Here is a 25,917-nt window from a genome sequence, read left to right on the forward strand (position 1 = left end):
GCTGTATTTCCTCATCATGTAGACTGGCAACTTTCCCGATGGGATTAATGCTCCTTTAATTGTGCCAGCTTGGACTAAAAGCATGCATCCTGAGTTTTAGTAATACATCTTCCAAGAAGGAGGCTTTCAAGATAGAAGCGACTTGCAGTTTCTCAAGTCACTACACACACACACACACACACACACACACACAGATAGAAGTTTGTTTTATAGTCAGGAGACACTTCTTTCTACTTTACCTTCCTTCCTTTCTTTTCTTTCACATTCTGCTTAAATATTTTTAAGTTTTGAAAGCTTGTATCTGACTTTTTGAAATACCAAGTGGCCCTCTCTATTTTGTAGCCAATGCAGTTAAGTGGATACTGATCTGACTTGTTTGTAAGATTTTAGTGGCTTTTAAATTCTTCTGCTTAGTAGGTTTCCCTGTTCTACTCTCGGAAATTATTCCATAATATTTTTTCCTAATAGTATTTTTATTGAGTATTGAGTATAAACCATTTTAATTCTACTTAATATTTTTTCTCTAAAATTACTTCTAACCTTATCGCTTCCACATCTCCCTCTACCTACAATAAGACAAAAAAAACTTTAAAAAATAAAATGTCACCACCTGAAAACATATTTTCTGACATTATTAATATATACAGACAGGGTGTTTCCATGTTTATTTCAAAGACACTTTTGTTATTATTTTACACTAGCTGTACCCGCTTCGCGTTGCTATGGCCAATCTTCCCTCCCTCTTTCTCTCCTTCTTTCGCTCCTTCCATTGCTCCCTCTTTCCTTCCTTCCCTTTTCTTCTTTCCTTCTCTCTTTCCTTCCTTCGTTACCTCTTTCCTTCCTCTCCCCTTTCCCCCTTCCTTCTCTCCTTTCTTCCTTCTCTACCTCTTTCCTTCCTTCGCTTTTTGCTGCCATCCTTCTCTCTTTCCTTCTTTCCTTCCCTCCCTCTTTCCTTTCTTCCTTCTCTACCTCCTTCCTTCCTTTATCTTTTGCTTCCATCCTTCCTTCTCTCTTTTCTTCTTTCCTTTCCTCCCTCTTTCTCTCCTTCTTTCCCTCCTTCCTTCACTCCCCCTTCCCTTCCTTCCCTTTTTTCTTTCCTTCTCTCCTTCCTTCCTTCTCTACCTCTTTCCTTCCTTTCCCCCTTTTCCTTTTCCTTCTGCTTTCTCTTCTTTCTTCCTTCTCTACCCCTTTCCTTTCTTCCTTCGCTCTTTGCTTCCATGCTTCCTTCTTTCCCTCCCTCCCTCCCTCCCTCCCTCCCTCCCTCCCTCCCTCCCTCCCTCCCTCTTCTTTCCCTTTTTTCTGTATCATCATTTAGCTTTTTGTCATTTAGCATTTTGGGTTTTAAAGGCCTTTCTGCTGGGTTTTTTTTTGGGGGGGGGAGGTATGAGTGATGGTCACTCATTGATCTGTTAGGGGTAGAGTCTCCAAATTTCATGTCAATTCATCCATTGGCTTTTGAGTTATGTTAATCCCACAAACTAACATTACATTTTTACTTTTTACTTCATCACACTAAAGAATGCATCTACTTTAAATCTGGTTTCTGCCTCCTGCAGAATTCTGGGGCTTGTAGTTTAGTGAGGCTATTAAAGGCTCCTCTCTAAACTACAAACCCCAGAATTCTGCAGGAGGCAGAAACCGGATTTTAAGTGGATTCATTCTCTAGTGTGATGAGGTCCCGTATCCTTACAAATTTAGCACTGACACACACATTCTTGTAAATATCCTATTACTATGGGATGATCATTTGACAAAAACAATGTATGAAACACAGGAGCCTTATTTAGCCAAGCAAAGGAGCCTACAACAGTTCTGGCTTGGCATCACTCTTCTGCTTTCCCGTAAATCTCTTTTTGGCGTTAACCTCTACCTCCCTTTGCCTTTGCCACTAGAGTTGTAGGAACTGAGTGGCTGAAACAGCTGCAGGTTTATTTCCTTTTGCTGTACCACAGATTCCAAGAAGTGATGCCATACAACTGCAGATGAATCCAGATGAATGGGAACTTTTTGTAATGAGAAGGGAGGCATCTGCAGTAGTCTATGTGAGGATTAGAAACTGTAAGCTCTGCTTGTTCCCCTTTATGAACTTGCCATTCCAGTAAGGGAAGGTTGTAGTTGTAGTCTTGTACATCTGGAAGGTTCCAAGGTGGAAAACAGATCTGAATGTCCAGACTGCTGCCAATTAATTTCTCCAGTAAAGATGTTTGTACGAGTATACTTCTCAATAAATATTAACAGTCTGCCTATAGATTACAAGCTAAGGGTCTTTATAGAAAGAGCTGTTTGCTGCAAGCAAGCAAAACTCCATCTACAGCAGTGTGTGTCAAACCACTGTAAAGATCTGCCTATGTAAAATTTAATAATGTTGGATACATTTCCTCTGCTGATCTGTAGTATAACCCTGGACACACAGACAGGTACATTGGCAAATACTATCATGTGAGATAAGGACCCCCCGGTGGTGCAATAGATTAAACCCTTGTGCTGGCAGAACTGATAACTGACAGGTCAGAGGTTCAAATTTAGGGAGAGTGGGCTGAGCTCCCTCTGTCAGTTCCAGCTCCCCATGCAGGGACATGAGAGAAACCTCACTCAAAGATGGTAAATATCAAACATCCAGGTGTCCTCTGGGCAACGTCCTTGCAGATGGCCAAATCTCTCACAGCAGAAGCAACTTGCAGTTTCTCAAATTGCCCCTGACACATACACAAACATACACACATCAGGTGAGATGTTGATAACACAGTTGGTTCCATGACAATCCAACATAGTTTTTCTCTCCTACTCAGCGGAAAGTAAGAATACTAGTGGCATTTCCTTTCTATCTAGATTTGCACTACCAACTTTGTCTTAGGTCAGTAGTTGAGATCAGCTCTCAGAATTCCTTACTGCTGGCCACGGCTTCTATGAGTTCGCATTCAAAACATCTGGAGAAGCAAGGATTGGAAACCACTGTACTAGATTTAAGCACCAACAGCATGTGTTAATAAATAATTTTATATACAGCAATTTAATACTGCCATTGCTGTGCTATGCACAACACAACTGTCCTACTTACTAGGTTTGTTATTTGGCTTGTTAAGACATAAGTGCAGCTTACAGCACAGCGTTGGAGAACAGCTGTTGGCCTGCCACATGTTTGGATTTCAGTTCCTAGAAATCCCAGCTATCACATTCAATAGTATAATTCAAAATCCTAGCTATCATATTCAACAGGCCAGGCATTTCTTAATCATGTTTTAGGATAAAAATGAACTTATTGGAATAACAGAGGTACTAAAGGTATTTCCATAATAAACCATAGCGATAGGTGAAAGTGGGCCTAAACTTAGCCCACATTGATCATGATGTCTAAGGGTCTGTTTTCATACCTCTCAATGCTAATATGCTTTACACATAAGAGTGTCCCGAAAAAAACTTTGTATACAACTTCCAATAAAGTGGTAGTGATAGTATTTTTTTAAATGTGTAAAATGATGACTATATTATATAATATCTGATACATATATCTGTTGTGCGTTCCAAAGCTTTTGGGATACCAACATGATGAATCCTGAGGAAAAGGTTTTATTTACTACCTTTTTCCTAATGTGCGTTATCTGAAACCCACAAAAAATCAAAATATAGCAAACGAGTGTCTTTCCCTCGAGCTCTTTTGTCATGCGCTTTCTTGACTTAGGGCCACTTGTCTTATGATGCAGTACAACTTCACCCAAGCTTCTCCAACTCTTCATCTCCTAACCAGGTGGTGGGAGAAGGTAGGAATGATAGTCAAAGCCTTTCAAAAGTAGGAGGCACCTTTCTTTAAAGTAAATGGAGGGTGTCAAGGATTCAACCCAAGGCCTTATCTATGCAAAGCCTTCCCCCTTCTCTGTTTGCATGAGCATGAAACAAGGGAGACTGTTTTCCCTCAGGATGTTGCCTCATAGCTCCTATTGTTCAATCAACTCTCCAGCTTATCTTGTCTGCTATGAGGATGCCAGAAAACAAGGGTTTGGCCTGTTTCGGTAGGCTTTAAAGAACATGTCCAGACAAACGGGAAAGCAGGACTCTCTCCCCCAGCCCAATCTAGCATTTGTGAAGCTGCTAACTCCATCTTTGGGTAGACAAGACAGAGCAATAGTACAGTTTTGAAGGCACATGTGAGCATTTCAGACAACAGGTTACAAAATGTTATAAAACCAAACCAAAGTTGAGAGCCAGCAGTTTTTATCATGCCCATTACAATTTGATGGTTTAAAATATTTTAAATCTAAAATAATTTATTCTGCGTTAGTTTGGCTATTGAGATGGGATGGGATGATTAAATACGACTTGGCCAATTGTCACTTTAGCTGTACAAGGTGGTATGGCAGAAATGGTGCTCTGTGAATCTTCATAATGCCAACTAACTTTCTTGCCCCTCTCTACCTCCCCCAGTGCTGAAATTTTTGGAAAACCCCTTTTACCCTCCAGCTCTAAGGTTTCTAGAGCTTCAGTGACTTCCAAATTCCAAAGACTCGGTGCAGCGTCAGATTTCTTTAGCCTCTCATGAACTAAGTCAGTTGTGAAGTTAAAAAGTCAGTGCAAAAATTGTGGGGAATTAGAGGCTTGCATTCTGTTATTACAAAATGAATATACCAAGTACCAGGCACAGGCAGTTTTGGATCTTTGGATTAAGACAGCACATTTTTGTTGCCCTCATATTTCAAAGCATATTCAAAACATGGAAGTCTCTTCTGGAACTGATAGATATTAGTAGTTCCAAGTCTATTCAAGTATACTCATAGTTTCCACACTGTCAATCTTTGTAACAACACCATCTGACTTTTATTTACCGTAGTACAACATCCACTGATCTAGACTAGGTAACCTGTGGCTGCAGGTATCTAGCAGCCTTGTATACCTTGCAGACATGTATTCTAGATATTTTCTATCCTTCGTATTTGAAAAAAGTCTCTAACTCTCATATATCTGTTTGAAAAACCAGAAAAAGGCATATGTGAAGCCTAAATGTCTGTTTAAAAATATTATTATTATTATTTAGAAACTAATAAAAATATTATTATAACATCATTATTATTATTATTATTATTATTATTATTATTATTATTTAGATCTTTTGTATCCCATTCTTCTCTACCTCCGTGGAAGGATTCAGAACGGCTAACAGCAAAAATTCAATGCTAAGCAATAAATAACATTTTGAAACAACATACATAAAACAATAGGTTAAAATACATATAAAATTAAAATACATATAAAACCATTCGCCAAGTTAAAAACATTGTCAAACTCAGTCTGCACATTGTGGTCCAATAACTTTAGTCTTTACCGGTCTCCGTATTCACTCTGCGAATGCCTGATTCCAAAGCCAGGATTTCAATTGCTTCCTGAAGGTCAGGAGAGAGGGGGCAGGAGAGAATTCCATAGCTGGGGGTTCACCACAGAGAAGGTCCAGTTTCTCATTCCCACCAGATGTGACTGCATATGGCATTTAAAAAAGTGATTATGGCTCCTGAATAAAAATGAGTTGTGTTTCCTCCATGGTATATGTTTTATTCATCTTTATGTCCCTGGTTTAGTTATTTTGTATTGCACATTTGTATCCTTTGTCTTCTCAAAGGGGCATGGGATAGCCTATGTAGTTTTCCTTCTACATCTCTCCCAATTTTGAGGTAGACAAGATTTGAGAGATGGCAGTTTCTCAACAGTCATCGTTAAATCCCAAATATTTTATTTCTTTAAAAACATAACTTTTGCTGGGGAAGAGCCTTAATGTATTTTTGTTTTGTTTTGTTTTTCTATTCTAGGCAGTGTTGTGCTGGCCCTCCTCCTGTGTTGACACTAAGGTGATTCCTCTGCTTTTGCTCTACCATCTCTCTACACCTGTTTGCACCATAATCTCAGAAGCTAAATCCACAATTACCAAGGTCAGTTGAAATCTGGGGGCTGAAGGCTTCTGGGAACTCTAGTCTAAAAAATATGGTTTCCCAAACCCTGCCCATTCCACCAAAGTCAATGTTTTTATTCTAGCATTATTTATTCTTGCTGGCTGTATCAGCTATCTTTGCAAATGATCTCCCAACACCCCTACACAACTTCTTATTAGGCTCTGAGTATAATCTTTTGTGTACTGTCTCTTAAAATCCTTTTCACTGGATAACAATATTGTTTGACTCATGACTTCGCAATGCTTCCGCTTTTTCTGAGACCATTTACTGGTGGAACAGTAAGATATAGGAATGTAGGAGTTCCTCATGAAATGCTCTTTCCTCCTTCTATATCATTTTTCACCCGGAATAAGAAATGCAGTAGTGCCTGAGCTTTTCAATGGTTGGCCTTTCAAGTCCCTCCCCCGTGTTGTTAAACTTTACAAACATGTGGAAAGAAGTGGCACCAGTGTCCTTGAATGACACGAGGAAGGAAGCTGACATTTTCTTGGAACCAATTCCCTTGAACTCTTTATGTGTGTCCGTGCATTTGTGCATGTACATGCTGGTTTTTGCTCACCACCTTCTGTGGTTTGTGAGATTATATTCCAGGTGTGTTCCCCACACCTCCACTTGAAGCCATTCTTTGCAGATAGGTGTTTTAAAAGAAACTAACAAAAATCACTACCACACCCATAGATGATTAAGGTGGTGGATTATGTGTTCTGTGCCTCAATTCTTCACGGAATCACTGATTACATTGCCATACATATATTCTTTTTGGCAGCCTGATCTGTGTTTGCCTAGGAGCACTAACCACTGCCTTCTTCTGCAAAGAAGTTGTGAAAAATCACAGGTGGTTGCTAGCAACAGCTTACTTTGGTATCTGTAGATCTAATACCCTGAAAGCCATTAATGGAGTTGTGTAACCTCCTATGGCTCATATCCATCTTCCCTTGCTCTGTGGCTTCTCCATAGTTGACCACTACTGATATACTGCTGCTAGTACAAGGGTGTACTTCTATTATCACTGCAAGATGGAGGGTCTGTTTCTAGTGCCAGGATAAAAAAAAAACTGGTCTTGAAACTCATTAACCCAAATCCAAATGGTAGATCCAGCTAGAGTAGATCCTCTAAATATTTGAGATTTCTGTAGTTGAGACTATCAATTGGATTCAAGCTGTTCACTGGGAAATGACAAACAGCCTGGAATCTCAGGTTGCAGTGGTGGCTAGGGCGTTTTTTTGCACAATTAAAACTTGTGCGCCAGTTGCGCCCGTACCTTGGGAAGTCAGACTTGGCCACGGTGGTCCATGCTCTTGTCACATCTAGGTTAGATTATTGCAACGCCCTCTACGTGGGGTTGTCTTTGAAGACTGCTCCGAAGCTTCAAATAGTCCAGTGAGAGGCAACCAGGTTAATAACTGGAGTGGCATACAGGGAGCACACAACTCCCATGTTACACCAGCTCCACTAGCTGCCAGTTTGCTACTAGGCACAATTCAAAGTGCTGGCTTTGGCCTATAAAGCCCTAAATGGATCCCAGCCCAATTTACCTGTCCGAACGCATCTCCCCCTATGAACCACTGCGGAGATTAAGATCTTCTGGGGAGGCCCTGCTCTCGGTTCCACCACCATCACAGGCGCGTTTGGCGGGGACGAGAGACAGGGTCTTCTCAGTAATTGCCCCTTGGCTATGGAACTCCCTTCCTAATGAGATCAGGTCAGCCCCCTCCCTCTTGTCCTTTGGAAGGATGATAAAAACCTGGCTGTGTGACTGAGCCTTTGGGACTGTACAATGAGGCAGCGATAGGAACCCTTAGTATGCCAACCAAATCCGATATGGTTGTTGAGACAGTTTTAACTAGTGAATTTTAATGTCAAGATAAGTGATTTTAATGCTTTTGTATGTGTATGGTATAATATGTTTTGGCACTGAATGTTTGCCGTTTATATGTTATGCTCCGTCCTGAGTCCCCTTCGGGGTGAGAAGGGCGGAATATAAATGCTTTAAATAAATAAATAAATAAATTACCGTGGAAATTATTTTCAGTCTATTGTACTTAGAATAAGTGTGCAAAGAGCTGGCGAGCTCATTGCAACCCAGGCCTAATTTTACCACAAAAACTGGGAAAATTTATTGACTTGAGTATAAGCTGAGGGTGGGAAAAGCAGCAGCTACCGATAAATTTCAAAATAAAAATAGATACCAAGAAAATTACATTAATTGAGGCATTGATAGGCTAAATGTTTTTGAATATTTACATAAAACTGTAATTTAAGATAACACTAACCTTCTTCAATGTAAATGTGTTTACGTACCCTTACGAAATAACAATAATAAATAGAATAAAATAATAAATGTAATAAGAATAAATAGAGTAAAATAATAAGTGTAATAAAATAATAATAGAGTAGAACCATGTAAATGTAATAAATAGTAATTAATAAATGTAATAAAATAATAATAACAGAATAAAATAACAAATTACTTTGACTCGAGTATAAGCCAAGGTGGGCTTTTTCAGCCTAAAAAAGGGCCTGAAAATCTCAGCTTATACTCAAGTATATGTGGTACTTGTTTTTTAGTTGATGGTTTTATGTTACGATGTTCTTAAATGATATAAGCCACCTTGGGTCCCGCTGGAGAAAGACGTCATGAAAATTTCCTAAATAAATAAGAGCACGTCAGAATGATGCTTTTCTTTAATCACTAGTGAAGGAAAATATTGATTTGCATGATGGCATAGAAAGATAGAATAATTTGTACCATTTTATTTGTGTTCTCTCTCTCTCTCTCTCTATATATATATATATGCATAGAATGATAGACTTTGCAATAGGGGATATGGGGGCTGCAGTCTTGTGCAACCTTCCATGTCAGTAAGTCTTGTTGAATTCAGTTTGTTGTCCTCCTAAGAGGGCATGTATAAGATTGCATTTCAGAAAATAGAGGAAAGGCTAGTTTTCACCATACAGTCTTTTAAAAAAAAAAGCCCAAAGGAAGAAATAAATTTAGCAAAATGGCTTTCTGTTGAAAAAGAATGAAAAACAGTAATCCCTTTGTACCATTTTAAAACATATTTGGTTAAAATCCCCCGTCTCATCCTTGGTATGCATGTTTAGCTTCTGGCTCACTATTATGGCATTACTTTAGGGTTAGCGTTTGTCAAAAGCCAACTTTTCATTTACTTCAAGTCTACAACAGATCTCAGATCTTATGGTTGGTTCATGCTTGCCTTTTCTTCATAGTGCCAGGATCTGAAAACATTAGAGCATTCTTCTGAACTTTAACCTCTGATAATACTTTTCTCTCTCCTCCTCTCTCTTTCCCCCTATGCCCTTCATATAAATGGGTCTATTTCTTGGCAGTGCAAATGGTCCTTTTCTGTCTAGCTTTCATCAAGAGTACATGAATGTCCTGGGAACTCACTTCTTGAGGACAAAGGTCAATTTCCTCAGGGAAATGTTTCATGAGAATGTGGCCATAAAAAACATGCGTTTCTCCGGCATTGTCAGCCTTCTGTCCACATTTTCAGTGGCATAAATTATCATTAAAGGTGTTGCTGAGCATTGGCCTAAGGCCGTGATGGTGAACCTATGACACGTGTGTCAGCACTGACACGCATGGCTATTTTTGATGACACACAGACACATACAGAGAAATACACCTTATAAGAGCCAATCTAATTCCATCCTTAACTTTGTAAAAGGCTCTGCAAATTTAACATCTGCACGCTTGAGCATTGTTCACTTCATAACTCAGCATAGATTATACATTTTTCTTATTTAAACTATAAATATTGCAAAATTATTGTTTTTTTCTCGAAGTGACACTCTACCCAAGTTATGCTCAGGTTTTTGGCAAATGTTGACACACCAAGCTCAAAAGATTGCCCATCACTGGCCTAAGGACTCCAGAGGATGCCTAAATGTGTGTGTATATGTGACTTTTGACAGCCCCATGAATTCCATAGGATTTTTTTAGGCAAGGTATACTCAGAGGTGATTTTTCCATTTTCTTCCATTGAAATAATAGTGTAAGCACCGGATTTATTTTATGGTCTCCTGCCCAACAACTAACTAGAACTGAAAGTGTTTAGCTTCCAGTATAAAACAGGAGCTGGTGCCTTTGGGGTATTTATACTGTAGATCAAAACCAAACAGTGAAAAAACAAGCCAGAAGTTTAATGTGCGTATAAAATATGCAGGAAGCAAACAAACAAAATCTCACTGTCCATCACACAGTACATCTTGTGTGCCTGAAGTCATTTTCTACTTACTGCAACCTTCAGGTGAACCTGTAAGAGTTTTCTTGTTAAGATGTGATCAGAAGGGTTTGTCCTTCCCGTACTCTGAGGGTGAGAGAATGTCACTTTATTTATTTATTTGTCTATTTACTGTATATATATATCGCCTTTCTAACCTCAAGGTAGTTTACAACATACTAATGGCAAAAATTCAATGCCAACATACAGTAAATCATAATCATAATAACTAATCACTTCATATAACTAACTTAACATCATTAAAACCATTAAACATAGGACAAAGCATTGAAATCATCCTGGTTTAAATAATAAAATCACATGATGAAAAAAATTGTACACCATAGCCTGGAATGCCATTCCTTAATTATTTTTTTTGTATTGCATTATTTTACTAACCAATGGGTTGGTCCTGCAACCACATCTTTGTTCTCTTTCTAAAGCTAAGGAGGGAGGGCACTGATCTAATCTCGCTGGGGAGGAAGTTCCAGAGACAAGGAGCTACCACTGAGAAGGCCCTGTCTCTCATCCCTACGAACTGCACTTGCGACGGAGGCAGGACAGAGAGCATAGCCTCCCCAGTTGATCTTAAACTAACTAGGTGACTTGCCAAATGTCACCTAGTGAGTTTCCATGGCTGAGCAGGGATTTGAATCCTGGCCTCCACAGTCATTGTCAAAAGCTCAAACTACAATGCTATGCTGGCTTTGCATCCCAAGGGAGGAGAATCCCAGGCCATGCTGCCAAATCTGGTTTTCTGGACTTCATTAGATAGCCTCACCCCTTTCCCTGTTTGGTAGCTGACCAATTCCTTTATAAATTCATTTCTTGTTCCAAAAAACCCCAAACGGCCTCTCCTGAGAACTTTAAGCAAAATAGAGATAACAGTCAGAGCTGGTGTTTTGCCCCCCCCCCCCCCATAGCTCCAAACACCACTGGAATGTGGCCCTAGAGAACCTATGTGGAATTCAATTCAACCCTTAAATGTATACCCTGCTATTGGTTGCAGTTGAGTGCATGCTTAGATAGTATTGTGGAGCTAGCTCTGTGTGGTATCCTTGGTTTCCTTTTATGCTCATGTAAGGTTTTTTTAGAGCGCCATATGAAATCTTTGCCCCCATCTTAGGTGGCTACCAAGACAAACTTCCAATTTTCCTTCTTTTCTTAACTTTTTTTTCAACAGAGTTAGCAAGCCAGTATTCAGCAGCACTCAGTTTTCATCAGTTGGACCTGTTGGCTAAAAATGATGTTGTCAATGCCCTTTTTTGCTCTTGTTGTTTTCTCTTGTCCTCCGTCATACCACTATCATGTCTCTGTATTATTGTACATGGAAGCATTCTTGAAATCAGGGGTTCCGATGCATCTCTCAGGTGATGGAATGAAAAAAGTCAGAAGATCTCATATTTTGACAAGCCACTAAAATTTTCAAAGTGTTTTGATAATGAGGAACCACTGATGATAGCTAATACGTTAATATTTTTTCACCACCCACAAGTATCAAGAAGCATTTTGGGTTCTTCCTCACTTTGGGTTGTTGTAGGTTTTTCAGGCTATATGGCCATGTTCTAGAAGCATTCTCTCCTGACATTTCGCCTGCATCTATGCCAAGCATCCTCAGAGGTTGTGAGGTCCTCACAACCTCTGAGGATGCTTACCACAGATGCAGGTGAAACATTTGGAGAGAATGCTTCTAAAACATGGCCATATAGCCCGAAAAATGTACAACAACCCAGTGATTCCAGCCATGAAAGCCTTCGACAATACATTCTTCTTCAGTTTGTTGTGATGTACTTTAGTTTCTGAAAACATGTGTGTCTGGTTGAAGTCTTCTTTTGCCTTAACGTTATTTGGGTTTAGCATGTGTGCTGCATCATATTAATGCAACTGAAGCACACATCAAAAATCTAATCTCTCCCATTCTCTTTGCCTTCTCACTTAATAGGTGCTGCCAAGGAGAAGACTGGGTATCTAGGTGGTGTTCGATTTCTAAATACTAAAACAGGAAAGCAGGAAGGAAGGAAACCTCACCAAACAAGTGTCAACAAAGGAAAATGAAGGTAATGTCTGCTTTAAAAATAAGTGGTGATGCTGCTTACAGCAGCGTGTAATAATGTTGAGATAACTAGACTTACTATTTCCATGAACACACCAGATTCTCAATTTCAATAATTCATTTCAATTTTTTTCTCTTTATAATTTTAGAGAACAAACCCAGGAGCTTGAGCAGTTCTGCAACAGCAACAGAGTTCCCAAAGTATTCTGGAGGCGTGGATTTGCCTCTTCTTGACATAATGATGGCAGCCATCATGAGCTTGGGGAACATTGCTGAAAATGGCACCCCAGCTACTCCGAACATCAAATCCCCATCAAAACCTCTTGCTCCCAATCGGATTGGCAGGAGAAATCAGGTAAAAATGAGCATTTTTGTTATGTAGGAGTGCCATATTTTGGGGTAACCAACCCTTTCCTAGCCTTCCTGTTGAATTCTGTCGCAAAGTCATGTACTCCAACCATTATGGATTCAGCAGCTTTATGTATGAACAGATCCAGCTCATACAGGTTTGCTCACTTACACTGTGACAATCCTGACAAGCTTTGGACACGTTCTCATACAAGGAGATGTTATTGTTCATGCTTGTAAACAAGGGACAACATCCACCGGTGTTATTGTCATTGTTAAATAATTGTCGTGATGACTGGAAATAGGGCTGTATGTAGACATTTTGATTTGTGAAGTAGGACAAAAAAATGCCACCCTCACCCCAGTGCATAGTTAAGTTTGGTACATGAAACAGATAATTCTACAAGTTATCATGGCCTTTTCTAGCAATGAAAGCATAATAAAATGATTTTTTTCTATCTGCCACCGTTTCATGGCACCAGAATTTTTAAATCTGAAGCAATCTACTCTTTTCCCCCAGATATCAGGGCTGGCCCAGGCTGAGAATATGATTGCAAGAGCTGTGACATGTCAGTGAGCCTGTTAAGCTTTTGCGTTTCTCCCTTTTCTTTTGCCAGACCCTAGTGAATCATTGGCACTCCAGATGTTATGAGCCACATGTGCCATAATCTGTCATACTGAGCCCAAAATATCTGGAGGGCCAAAGTCTCCCAGTGTCTGTCTTGTATTGTCTACCAGCTCTACCTCCCTGTTCCTTTTTTATAATAAGATCTTTCTGCAGAAGGAATAGGAGTCTGTTGTTGCTTTCTTCTAGGCTTTCTTCCTTGTAGCTCTCAAATGATAGTTTATTTGAGATTTCCCAACATTGACCTTAAAGCCTGGTTTAGTTTGCAATGGATAATGAGAAATCTTAGATCCTTGAGGATCATATCAAAGCATACTCATGGATGAGTGCCTGGCAGCTGTGATGGACTGGATGAGGGCCAACAAGCTGAGGCTTAATCCAGACAAGACCGTGGTCCTCCTCGTCAGCCACGAGGCTGATTGGGGTATAGAGTGGCAACTTGTGCTCGATGGGGTTATGCTCCCCCTGAGGACACAGGGCTTCAGTGTCATTGCTGACACTGGATTCATTGCTGACACTCAGGTATCGGCAGTGGCTGGGAGGGCATTTGCACAGTTAAAACTTGTGTGCTTGTTGCGACCGTACCTCAAAAAGCCTGACTTGGCCTAGGTGGTCCACTCCTTAGTTACATCCAGAATGGACTATTGTAATGCACTCTATGTGGGATACAAAGGTCAGCTGCCAGATTACTAACTGGGGCTAGCTATAGGGAGCAAACCACGCCCCTATTAAAGCAGCTCCACTGGCTCCCGACAAGTTTCCGGGCCCAATTCAAAGTGCAGGTTATTACCTATAAAGCCCTATACTCTTCGGATCCAACCTATCTTCGAGATCACATCTCCTTCTATGAACTGGTGGGGAGACCCTTCACTCAGTCCCACCACCCTAGTGCCAGACCCCACCGTCACAGGTGTGGTTGGTGGGGATGAGAGTGTGGATCTTCTCAATGGTGGCTCCTCGGCTCTGGAATGCCTCACTAGAGAAATTAGATTAGCCCCAAATCTCCAAACCTTATGTTCAAGCCTAAAAACATGGCCATTTACACAGGCCTTTGACCTGGAGTAATGTACTATGGTTATGTGATGACATCAGCCATTGTGATTCAGCCCTTTAATTCACGTTTAAAAAAACCCAATGGCCCACAAGTATGACTGGGTTTTACAATTTTTAAATTTTTAAATTTTATCAATTGATGTTGTCCATTGTTTGTATTCAGTCAAATTGTGTATTGATTGGATGATATGTAATTCTGTTTTATGTGTGGCACCTTGAGCACTTTGTATAGCTGTCCCGAGTCCCTTCAGGGAGATGGTGGCGGGGAACAAATAAAGTTTTATTGTTATTTTATTATTGCTCTGCAGTACACTTTGCAGAATGTAGTGTTGAAATAGAGAGCCATTGATTTCTCCGTGAGATTGCCTTAGGTAGCACAAATATGGTTTTCGGATTTGGTGGGTGGTCAAAGCATATCATGCTACACCATGTAGGAAAAGCATGAGCGAGACAGAGGGGTGGGCTGGCTGGCTCAGTTGTGAGTGGCTTTCGCTTGGAGCCACTGACCTTTTAATTCCACCAGCCGTTTCACTGGGCATTAGATCAAGAGAGTAAATGTGACAGGATTAAGAGGGATGCTTGCACTATACAAATAAATAAATAAATCAAGGAGGATATCCAAGAGTTGCTTTCTCTGGCAGTCAGCATAGAAGTTCAGCACAAATTGGGCATGCTGTTAAAGTCACCCTGAGGTACCTCAACAGGTGCCAGCAAGCAGGTCACCTAATGATGGTTTTCATTATTTTATTGTTATGGTATTTAACCTACAAGACTGCTCCTCTTATTCCAGAACAGTGCTCCTCTATTCAATGAGAGAGTGGCATTTTCAAGATTAATACATTTTTTTAAAAAAATTACCCAGACAATTATCGTATATACTTGAGTATAAGCTGAGTTTTTTCAGCCCCTTTTTAGGCTGAGAAAGCCTCCCTTGGCGTATACTCGAGTCAAGGTTATTTATTATTTTACTCTCTAATTGTTATTTTTATTACATTTATTATGTTACTCTATTTATCATCATTATTACTGTTGTAATTACATTTCCGTTATTTTACTCATTATTATTATATTACATTTATTTTTACTCTCTTTATTATTATTGGAAGGATACGTAAGCACATTTACATTGAAGAAGATTAGAATAATGGTTTAATCAGAGTTGGACAGTCTTATCTTAAATATTTATGTAAATATTTGAAAACATTTAACCTACTGATGCCTCAATGTAATTTTCTTGGCATCTATATTTATTTTGAAATTTAACAGTAGCTGCTGCATTTCCCACGCTCGACTTATACTCGAGTCAATACCTGTTCCCAGTTTTGTGGTAAAATTAGGTGTCTTGGCTTATATTCGGTCCGGCTTATACTCGAGTATATACACAACTTGAGAGGAGGGTAATACTTAGATTTCACTGCTGTCCATAGCTCTGTTTCAGCGGTTCTTACTGTGGCAGTATTGTTAGCCATGTTAGAAAAAATTACTCTCCATTCCGACCTTAATTAATGTTATTTTTGGACTTCAGTCCACAGAATCTTCAAGGGGCACCAGGGTAAGGGTTGTAATCTGAAAAGAGTACCTTTTCCAAGCTCTGTAGTTTCATAAAAGGGGAAGGGAAGTATAATGTGACACAGAATTCCCAAACAGCATTTGCCATCAGTAGGGCAATGCCAGGTCACTTTAATAAAAGCCAGACTTGTTATCAAATTAGCTGCTAATCTAGTCTCTGACTTGGAGAAAGTTCACGTCCACAGTCAGCACAGTTCCTGTCCGGCAGCCCACTGCTGCGCCTGAAAATTCTCCAGCTGAATTGTTTTATAGAAGTTGTGCCAAAATATTGGTGTTTAACACAAATCCTCTCTCTTAGCTACTCTTGGTTTTGCTTCATTGCTGTTACAGATATTCAGTAGCCCCAGATCCTGAATGAGAGTGAGGGGAAAAAGGGAGGCAGTTGGCGGAGACTTTGGATTGGGCTTTACTGAGCTAATGTTAAACCCTATGGCTTGCAGTAATCAATTCTGGCTGAATTGCCTTTTCCATGTTGCTCCTAGCTTGTTTATGTGCTGATTTCAAAAGGCTGAGTGTCAGAAAGCAAGGTTCAAAACAATTAACAGCATTGCCTAGAGTGCTAGCCTTTCTGCACCAGGGAAAATGTAGTGTGATTACACAGAGAAGCCCAAAGGATTAGGCATCTAGATGAGCAGCAGAGCTGCAAGGATTTTCTCCACTTTGAGCCTACATTGAACAGGGCTGCAGTAAATCTGGACTTGAAGGCTATTCTATATCGATGCAAAAGGTCCTTGGAAAAACCTTTATGCAAGATGCACAGGTATTACCACCTTTTGTTTTCTTTGAAAGGAATCTAAAAACAGATGAAAGGAAATGACTGTATAAATGTGTTTAGGAAGTTGTTACAAAAGGTCATAGACTGGGAACATGGTAGTGAAATCCAGTGCATACAGGACAGAACTTCAGTGAGGACTAGGTAAAATTCCATAAAAGCAGTCAAACTTTTTGTGTTTCCTGGAACTCTTTGTTAGGCTAGGTGGTATAAAAATAGGGCATGGTAGAGATAAAAAGTCCAGTAGCTTGGCCAAGTATTGTTATAGCAATGAAGTCCGTATTTAAAATTCAGTACTGAGATCTAGATTTTAGGCTGAATGAGTCAGGTAATAGGTACAGCTAGCATGGGATGGAGAGGAAAATACAGAAGCCGGATGCTTCTCCATGCAACGCCAAGAATACACCAGAGTTGTGTAAAGAAGCATATGTGAATTGGCAGGCATCTGGGAGCAAATGGAAGCTGTCAGAATACAGATATCCCCAGTATGCTGATGATACCCAGCTCTACTAATCCTTACCACTTAATTCCAAGGAAGCTGTTTCTGTTCTTAACTGATGCATGACATCTGTATAGATTGGATGAGAGTTAATAAGATGAAGCTTTAGGAGTTAGTTCCAGAGCTCCATTTCATGCCAGCATATAGAATCTATGTAATGATGTGCATCTAGATAAAATCTATGTAATGATACCCCCCTAGATTTAAACATCCTTGAAATAAGAAAGATGGAATCTTGATTTTGACTTTTTGCAAAACATTTCAATTTTTTTTTGTTCCCAAATGCATGCCCACCACATTTGAGGGTTCCACTGGACTTCTACTCACTTCCCATTATTAAAAACAAAAAACAATTATTGGACTTAAAATATCCCTGAAGGGCATTTGAGAGCAAACACTGATTTTTTTTTTGAGGGGACAGATATAAGGGGTCAGTTCTCCAGGATCTCCTATGCATCCCTCCTAGTCTTTCACAGTTGTCCATCCTGGCCTAGAGCCTCAAAAATGAAAAAAGGATTAAAAACCTGCCAGATATGGTTTAAAGGACTAGAGCAGTGGTTCGCAACCTGTGGTGCGCTGTGAGACCTAAAATAAGGTCCGCAGCTCTAGATTATTAAAATACAGTTTTCTGTGGGTGAGCAGATGGCGACTACTGGATGGCATATGTTCTGTATCAGAAATAGAGCTGATGTGGTGTATCCAATGCAGTTTTCTGAATCAGCATTCCAAATAACCAAACTGAATCTAAATGACCAATGACTGATTCATAACCTTTTTGGTACTAATGTTGGAGAGAGGTCCCTGGTCAAAGTGGTCTCTGGTCAAGGGGTCTCTGGTTAATATGGTCCCTGGTCAAGTGGGCACTGGTAAAAAAAAAGATTGGGAACCACTGGACTAGAGGGTGATACCATGACCTTCCTAAATATAGTTTTGAGCTACAGAATATCTTGGTTTGGCTCTGCTCATCCTTACAGTTGAGAACAGTGATTCCCAACCTTTTTTTGACCAGGGACCATTCTCCAACATTAGTACCAAAAGGGATACGAATCAGTTTTTGGTCAACTTTAGATTTGGTTTGGTTATTTGGGGTGCTGATTCAGAAAACTGCATTGGATAGGCCATATCAGCTCTAGTTTCTGATACAGAACACATGCCATCCAGTGGTCACCACCTGTTCTCCCACAGAAAACCATATTTAACAAGCCTCAACACTATAAGAGGGTTTTGCTAGACAAGTTGCTCTTGTTGCAACAGTGTAGCAACAGTGAGGCCACGGACCATATTTTAGTTCTTGCGGACCACTGGTGGTCCATGGACCACAGGTTGGGAACCACTGATTTAGAATATATACCACATTCCCTTTCTCTCTATAGTCCTCCTCTCCATTTGGGATTGTTCAAAAGTTTACTGGAAGGTCAAGAGTGATGGGGCAGTACTCTTCCATTACTGACCTTCACTTAAATTATACTATTTCTGGTAGTGTTGGTTTCATCCGAAGGCCAGAATTTTGGCTTCTGTTGGGTGAGCCATATGGACAATTGCTAGAATCTCAAATATACAGAATTCCTGAAAAATGACCGAGAATCTTCTGCAGTGTTCATCAATGTGGCAGGGAAATCAGTGTATTCTATGTACAGACAAAACTTGAAAACCACTACCTTCTTTAGTCTTATAATTTTTGTGTTGTATTGTTATTACAGGACAGTTATGTCCTGTTTTACAGCTGTGTATCATGTTATTTGGTCAGGTTCCCCACAGCAAAATCACAAGAAAGACCATTTATGCAAGGTGTATTGAGAGTCAATGAGAAGATAGCACCCCACCCCACCCCCCACACCCCCGGCCTGGCAAAAAAAAAAAAAAAATGTAATGCCAGAATCTAGTATCAGACAATGAAACTGACTGCGGGAGATTCAAGGAGGACAAAAGGAAGTGTTTCTTTTTTCATGCTGTGCATAGTTAAACAGTTGAATTTGTCACCACACGATGTTGTAATGTTACTAGCATAGCCTTAAAAAGGGGGGATTAGGCAAATTCATGAAGAGTGAAAGCCAGCTTCCTCCTAGATCAGAGGCACAGTGGCCCCAAGTGCTAGTTTCTATAGAACGCAAGCAGAGTACTGGTGCTGCATTAGTTTCCTGCTTGTGTACTTCCCAGAGCTATTAGCACAGTCATTGGGAACAGAGGTAGTCCTTTGTTCAGACCCAGTAGGCCTGGTCTGACATATCTGGCAGAAACAGCATTGTGATAATTTTCCTCCCCAAATGCTCCAACATTGGCCAGGACTTCAGAATTTCTTCAGAAATGGATTTTTAAACAGGCCTTTGACCTTAAGTAGGCTGTAATGGTCCTATATGAGGTTGACACTATGGCACTTTAGTTGTGAATTGCTGGCAGCTTGTTTTTATCTACGGGTGTTCTGCGTTTTAAAATTGAGCACTTTTATGTGATATGTGTTGGTAGTGGTTGTTGTTATGATTTTATATGTTATTGTTTTATACTTACGTACCATTTTATGATATATGCCACACCCTGGAGTCCCTTTGTAAGCTGCCCTGAGTTCTTTCGGGAAGATGGTGGTGGGATATAAATAAAGATGATGATGATGATGATGATGATTATTATTATTATTGGTTTAGAGTAATTTCCCATGTAGATTTCTCTATACTGTATAATATTTCTACATGAATGTGAGGGAGAAAGATGTTGAATTTTTACATGGTGTTTGAATCCTGAGATATTATTTCAGTAAATAATGAACAGCCAAACCTTTTAAAATCCGCTTTGAGTCTCCTTTAAGAGAGAAAAGTGGGATATAAATTTTGTTGTTGTTGTTGTTATTTTACTGACACAAAAACACAGTATGTCACAGCAAACAAGATCTATATGCTGGATTTCGTATTATTATTATTATTATTATTATTATTATTATTAATTAGAATTGGGCTATGCACAGTTGTTTAGATTTTCATATGTAACTTTGTTTTATAAAACAGGAAACAAAAGATGACAAGTCTTCCTATATTTGTCCTCTGTGTGAAAAAGTTTGCACTACCCAACATCATCTGACTATGCACATTCGCCAGGTAAGCTCATATTTTAAAAATTCACAGTGAGAGGTTCTTCCTATTCTTATTCCTACCACAGTAAACTAGTTGAGACGTCCAGACCTGGAAATGTTCTTCTATGGTGGTGTGAAATAATCACAAGCTTTTAAAAAGTTCTTCAGTTCCGTAGAGGATTGGGTTTAGAACAATGTGCATAATAGCTGGATGAGTGAAAACTTCATGGATATGTGAACATTTTCTAGGGAGATATTTTCATTAACTACATGCTCTATGGGTCATGTCCTTAGACCAGTGGTTCTCAACCTGTAAGTCCCCAGATGTTTTGGCCTTCAACTCCCAGAAATCCTAACAGTTGGTAAACTGGCTGGGATTTCTGGGAGTTGTAGGCCAAAACACCTGGGAACCCACAAGTTGAGAACCACTGCCTTAGATGTTGGATACTTCCTGGACCAAATATTATAGAAGCTTGTTGAAAGTACAACTGGGAGCTGTGCCATACTAATTCCCTCTTGATGTTTTGGCCTGCAACTTGCCATAAATTACATATCATGGCTGATCCTCAAGAATTTTGAGATTGGTTCAAAATCTATGGAGGGCATCATATTGCTTCCTCTTGTCACTTTCTGTCCTCCTTGGAAACCAACACAGAGGAACACAGACGTCAGTATGTCACCCCACTTCATTGCTATGTTCACCACTGAGTAACCCCAGCACTGTTGTGTTCTAGTCTGTTTTGCAGTAAAGTAGCTTTTTAATGGGACGTGAAGAGGAATTGGTGATCTCAGCAGTTAGGAAGTGCAGAAATGTGTGCGAGGCAAGCAGAAGTTGAGGATTGTCAGCTTTTGGAAGACAGAACATTAAAGTTGAGATGGGACATAACAGATGCTTTTACGACTGTTCACGTAGCAGAGTGAAGGCAAAAATATAATGATTTGAGCATAAGGGAGAAGAAAGATTTCAGTCAGTTGAAATCCGGAAACTCTTTTCAGCAATGGGTTTCTTGACAGTTTTTCCAAAATGGAAGACTAGATGGAAATCTGTTGTTAAAAGGTTTAAGTCATTAGACTTTCATTCTTAGCTAGCTCATGTCTAGGATGAGCTGAAAACCAATTTTGCAGGAATAAGCAATATTCACACCTGGGCCACACACAGAAGCCTTTTGAGTGAAAACTGTGAAGCCACATGTGGAACATCTTGCAATTTGTGTGATCTTGATGACCTGAAATGAGGAGCATCTGCCACTTGTATGAGTTATTCAGATGAGTTCTGCTCCCCTAAAGTTTTTTCCAAACTGTGCTTCTGAACAAGAACAATTTGACCATGAGACTAATGGCAGTTCCAGTAACATCCTAAAGCTGCCATCTGAGTGTGTTGCTGAGAAGTTGTACATGGGAATTGTAGTACAATACATCAGAAAGACTGGGAAAGACTGCATTACATGATTCCTAAGGTTCTTTTCTAAGGGCTTGATACACACATTCAGAAAAAGGATGCATCACTTCCAGTTAGTCCCCCTGTTTCATTTTTTTCTGATTGCCTCATTGTGAAGCAGGCAACTGGATGTCCCTTGCGAAGTCTGTGTATTACAGTTCCCATAATCCCTGTCTATAGGCTGGTTTAGCTAAGACCTTTGGGAGTTTTAGGCTTAAACATCTCGGGGTACATCTAGACTGTATAATTGATGCACTTTGACACAACTTTAACTGTTGTGGGTCAATGCTGTGGAAACAAGGAAGTTGTAGTTTGGTGAGGCACCAGCACTTTGGGCAAGGAAAGATAAAGACTTTGTAAAACTATAACTCCCATATTTCATACCACTGACTCATAACAGTTAAAGTAGCAATTCTACAGTGTAGATGCACCCGGGTGACACCAGGTTGCCTACTTCTGTTTCATGCAACCTCAAACTGTGACCATTCACATTCAGCAGTAGATCCATCCATGTAATACTTAAAAGAAAAGAGCCACAGTCCTACCCAGACTTCTGTATGATGGCCTTTCAAACATTGAGAATTTGATGTATTTGCATTCTCATTTTTTCTTCTTTCTTGAGTGACAATATCATTGTGGTGTTCAGTGATCCCTTGCAGTATTCTTTACTCTTAGGTCAAAACATAAACCAGAGAATTAGAAGGATGTGTGTAATTAACACAGGTACTCCATGATGATTGCACTGAACCTTCAATGATGATGATAGTAGTGATTGTGATATATTGCTATGTCCTTGATATGGTACAAGAAAATCTCAAATTAAAAAAAATCTTGCTTCCTTTAGCATAACACTGACACTGGTGGGACAGACCATTCCTGCAGCATCTGTGGAAAGTCTTTGAGCTCTGCCAGCTCCCTCGATCGCCACATGTTGGTGCATTCTGGTGAAAGGCCTTATAAGTGTTCAGTCTGTGATCAGTCATTTACCACCAATGGAAACATGCACAGGTGAGAGCCAGTAATAAGATGACAATGTGGGTGGGGAGAAATTGAGATATGTGGATGTGTTTAAAATACGCGTATGTAGCATGCTCTATTGAGTTTAAAGATGTCAGCTCCGAGGTTTCCTCTTTGGCTTGAGTCCTGACCACAGCTCTTTGCAACATATAATAGGTGGCTTTTAAGGGAATATGTGTCCCTTCAAGTATTGCTAAATGATAGCTCCCTTCAGTTGTAACCACATTGCCAATAAATAGAAAAGAGCATTTTGGAATAATCATACATAAATACCTGGAGAGCCAAAGATTCCCCATTTCTACTTTAGAATATGATTTGTTTTGAAGAAACTTGCCAAAAGGTGGAAACCCATGCCCTGGGCGTGTGGCTATCTATTTGCTTGGGACCTGTTTGTCAGCAAATTTCTTAGCACCAACATTCTTTTGACTGTTTTAATTTAGGTCCATCATTCAGTGGTGTTTTGCTATTCTTCAGAATGTTTCCGTTGACCTTAATCTGAGATACAGCTGCTCTTAATGCAGCCTTATACATAGCAAAGGACCTGAGCAACTAATCCCAAATCAATATGTCTCAGGTTACTTTGAAAATTGTTATTAGGGTTAGAATGAACTATGCTGCGTGGTACAACTACTACTACTAATAATAATAATTTATAATAATATTATAACTTTATTTATGTTCCGCCCTATCTAAGGGCAGATTCCAATCACAAAAAGGCAAACATTGTGTCAGAAACGAATTGAGGATACAGTTGTATTTTTTATTGTTTTAAACGGTTTTTATTACGAATTTTATTATGTGATTTCACCTGTTTTAAATGATGTATTTATGTGTGTTCAGTATCTAATTGTTGCCTGCTTGTACGTCGCCTGAGTCGCCTTCGGGCTGAAAAGGGCGGGATAAAAGTGTAGTAAATAAATAAATAAATATTTAAAACCGCATACGAAGTTTAAAAACTTGGCATTATACTAAATGTCCTTTGAACAGGAGCTGGCTACTTGAGTGCCTCTATAAGAAGGTCCTCCATTGTTTATGTGATAGAGCTCAGACTGCATTGTAATTGGTGGTCTGTGGTTTGCTCTTCTCCACTCTCTCATGTCGTGGACTCCACTTTGTGGCCCCATTTCTTAAGGTTGACTCTGCATCTCGTGGTGGCAGAGCATAGTCTGTTCCATGCCTTCCAAGTTGCCCAGTCTTCTGTGTGCCCAGGAGGGAATCTCTCATTCGGAATCAGCCATGGCTTGAAGTTCTGGGTTTTAGGCTGCCACCTTTGGATTCTTTCTTGCTGAGGTGTACCTGCAAGTTTCTCTGTAGATTTTAGAAAACTATTTCTTGATTTATCTAATCATTATCTAGTCCCCTTCCTCTTCATACAAAACCATAAACCAATGAGCAGAAGTATGTTTTCAGGGTTTTTTTTAAAGCGAGGAGGGAGGGGGGCATCTTATTTCCTTAGGGAGGCAGTTCCAGAAACCGGGGGGGGGGGGGGAGGATGATCATGGAGAAGGCCTTTTCTCTTGACCTAACCAGCCATGCTTGAGACAGGGGTGGAACCGACAGCAGGGCCTCCTCCAATGACCGCAGTGTCTGAGTTGCTCTGTAAGGGGAGATGTGATCAGTCAAATAGTATTTTTCTTCTAAGAGAAGAAAGACTAAGGGGGCAAGGTTATTTGCCACGAAGCTTGTATCAAAACCCCCCTGACAACCTGTTCTGCTTAGGCATGGTGGAGAGCACTTTTTTATCCCAACTTCGGAGTAAAATTCACTGTCATGTTTGCCTGTGGTGGCAAAATATCTTGATCACCTCTGGGTAAGAGTGCTAATAGCAATGCAAATTCTCTTTTAAATTTGATGCTGTGTTTGGAGAGCATGGGTAATATGTTTCTAAGTAATCCAAGTAGTAGCTTAACTACCAAGGGGCAATGGCATCATTTGTAGAGATGTCAAGTGAATCCAAAGACATGATTTCCCTAAATAATACATGTTCATGTATGTTGAATGAAACAGTGTATTTCAGACTCAATTAGTATACTCAACATTTGCCCAAAAGTTGGAACCATTCTTCAGCTACCTATAGGAATAGCACCTAAAGAAGTATTTGTATGAATTCCTGATGAGCTATTCTTCGTGACTGGATTTTATGCAGAAAGGTGATATGTTCTGTACAAACTTGAGTAGGCACATGCACTTAATGTAAAAATAAAGTATTTTTAATGTATTCAGAATATTGTGTTGCTCAGAATATAAGCTAGACGTTAAAAAACCTTTAAGAGTTCTTATTTGGGGGGCGGGGGTGACTGAGCCATCAACTGGCATGATGCATGGCAGTAAAAATCCCCCTAAACTGCCCCTCCAGGAACTCTACTTAAGTGATGCTTGATTTGTGGTTTACATCTGTTTATGTTATTTGTTCAGTGCACCCTACGGTATGGTGTTAATTAAACGTAGAAGCCACAAGCTGCAAACATCTCTCTATAGGTTTGGAGAGTGACAAAGGTTCAGTTCTTTGCACATGCCTGGGAATAAACACTATTTTTACTCCCTCCCTTTCAAGAATGAATGTTTTGGTTCCTTTTTTTCCTGGGTGGGGGTATTTAAATGCAGTTCTTTTATGCCAACAAGCCAAATGCTAAACCATATGGACTGTTACTCTGCTCATGTGGTATATTTTCCCAAGCACCCTCAGTTCTGAATATTTACATTCTGAATTGAATGTTTTATGTTTTGGAATTTGGCAGATAAGGAAAATGAAAGTGAAAGAAAGCAAAAAGGAGCTCCCAAAGCAGAGGCATCAATCATGTGACCTTCCAGATATGATTGGATAGCAAATCCCAGCAGCCTGCAGCAGTATAGCTTAAACTGAGAGATGCTGAGAATTGGACTCCAACAGCATCTGGAGGGCCATGTGATTCCCACCCGTCTTCTAAAATAAGGACCAGAAGCTTCAGAAGACCTATTTTATCACGCATTTCTGAATTGCTTCAGACTGTATTACTCCCTATTGTTGAAACTGGACATAGAATACTTTTGATTTATTTATTTTTAGATGGCAAATAAGGCCCTTTGGGGAGTTTGCATTTTGAAAGGAACATTGTTTCCTGGGGTGCAGTTCTGTCTTTTTTTATCTCCTCTCCCTCACATCTCATAATTAGCTTTACCAGGAGTGGCTGGAGCTCTGGAGGCTTCCTGAAACTGAAAGTGAATGTGACTCCTAGACTTCCGTCTTACCCATCCCTGTTCCAGAGAAATGTAGTGTGATGAATAAAATACATAAAGGCCAGAAGCTTCTTGTACTATGCTTG

The 25,917-nt window shown here is 39.9% G+C and overlaps 1 protein-coding gene across 4 annotated transcripts in view; it reads left to right on the forward strand.

The window, feature by feature from the left end:
- The window catches only part of RREB1 (ras responsive element binding protein 1), a 176,765-nt gene that overhangs the window by 91,191 nt on the left and 59,657 nt on the right, over positions 1-25,917 (forward strand). For all 4 annotated transcript variants that reach the window (XM_060774777.2, XM_067467514.1, XM_060774779.2 and 1 more), the window contains 5 exons: positions 5,793-5,912; positions 12,123-12,237; positions 12,383-12,588; positions 20,096-20,185; positions 22,443-22,606. In XM_060774777.2, coding sequence (XP_060630760.2) covers positions 12,472-12,588; positions 20,096-20,185; positions 22,443-22,606 — 371 coding nt within the window. In that variant the 5' untranslated portion in view covers positions 5,793-5,912; positions 12,123-12,237; positions 12,383-12,471. The remainder of the gene's footprint in view (positions 1-5,792; positions 5,913-12,122; positions 12,238-12,382; positions 12,589-20,095; positions 20,186-22,442; positions 22,607-25,917) is intronic.

The sequence above is a fragment of the Anolis sagrei genome, chromosome 4 (genome assembly GCF_037176765.1).
Source record: "Anolis sagrei isolate rAnoSag1 chromosome 4, rAnoSag1.mat, whole genome shotgun sequence".
Lineage (NCBI taxonomy): Eukaryota > Metazoa > Chordata > Lepidosauria > Squamata > Dactyloidae > Anolis > Anolis sagrei.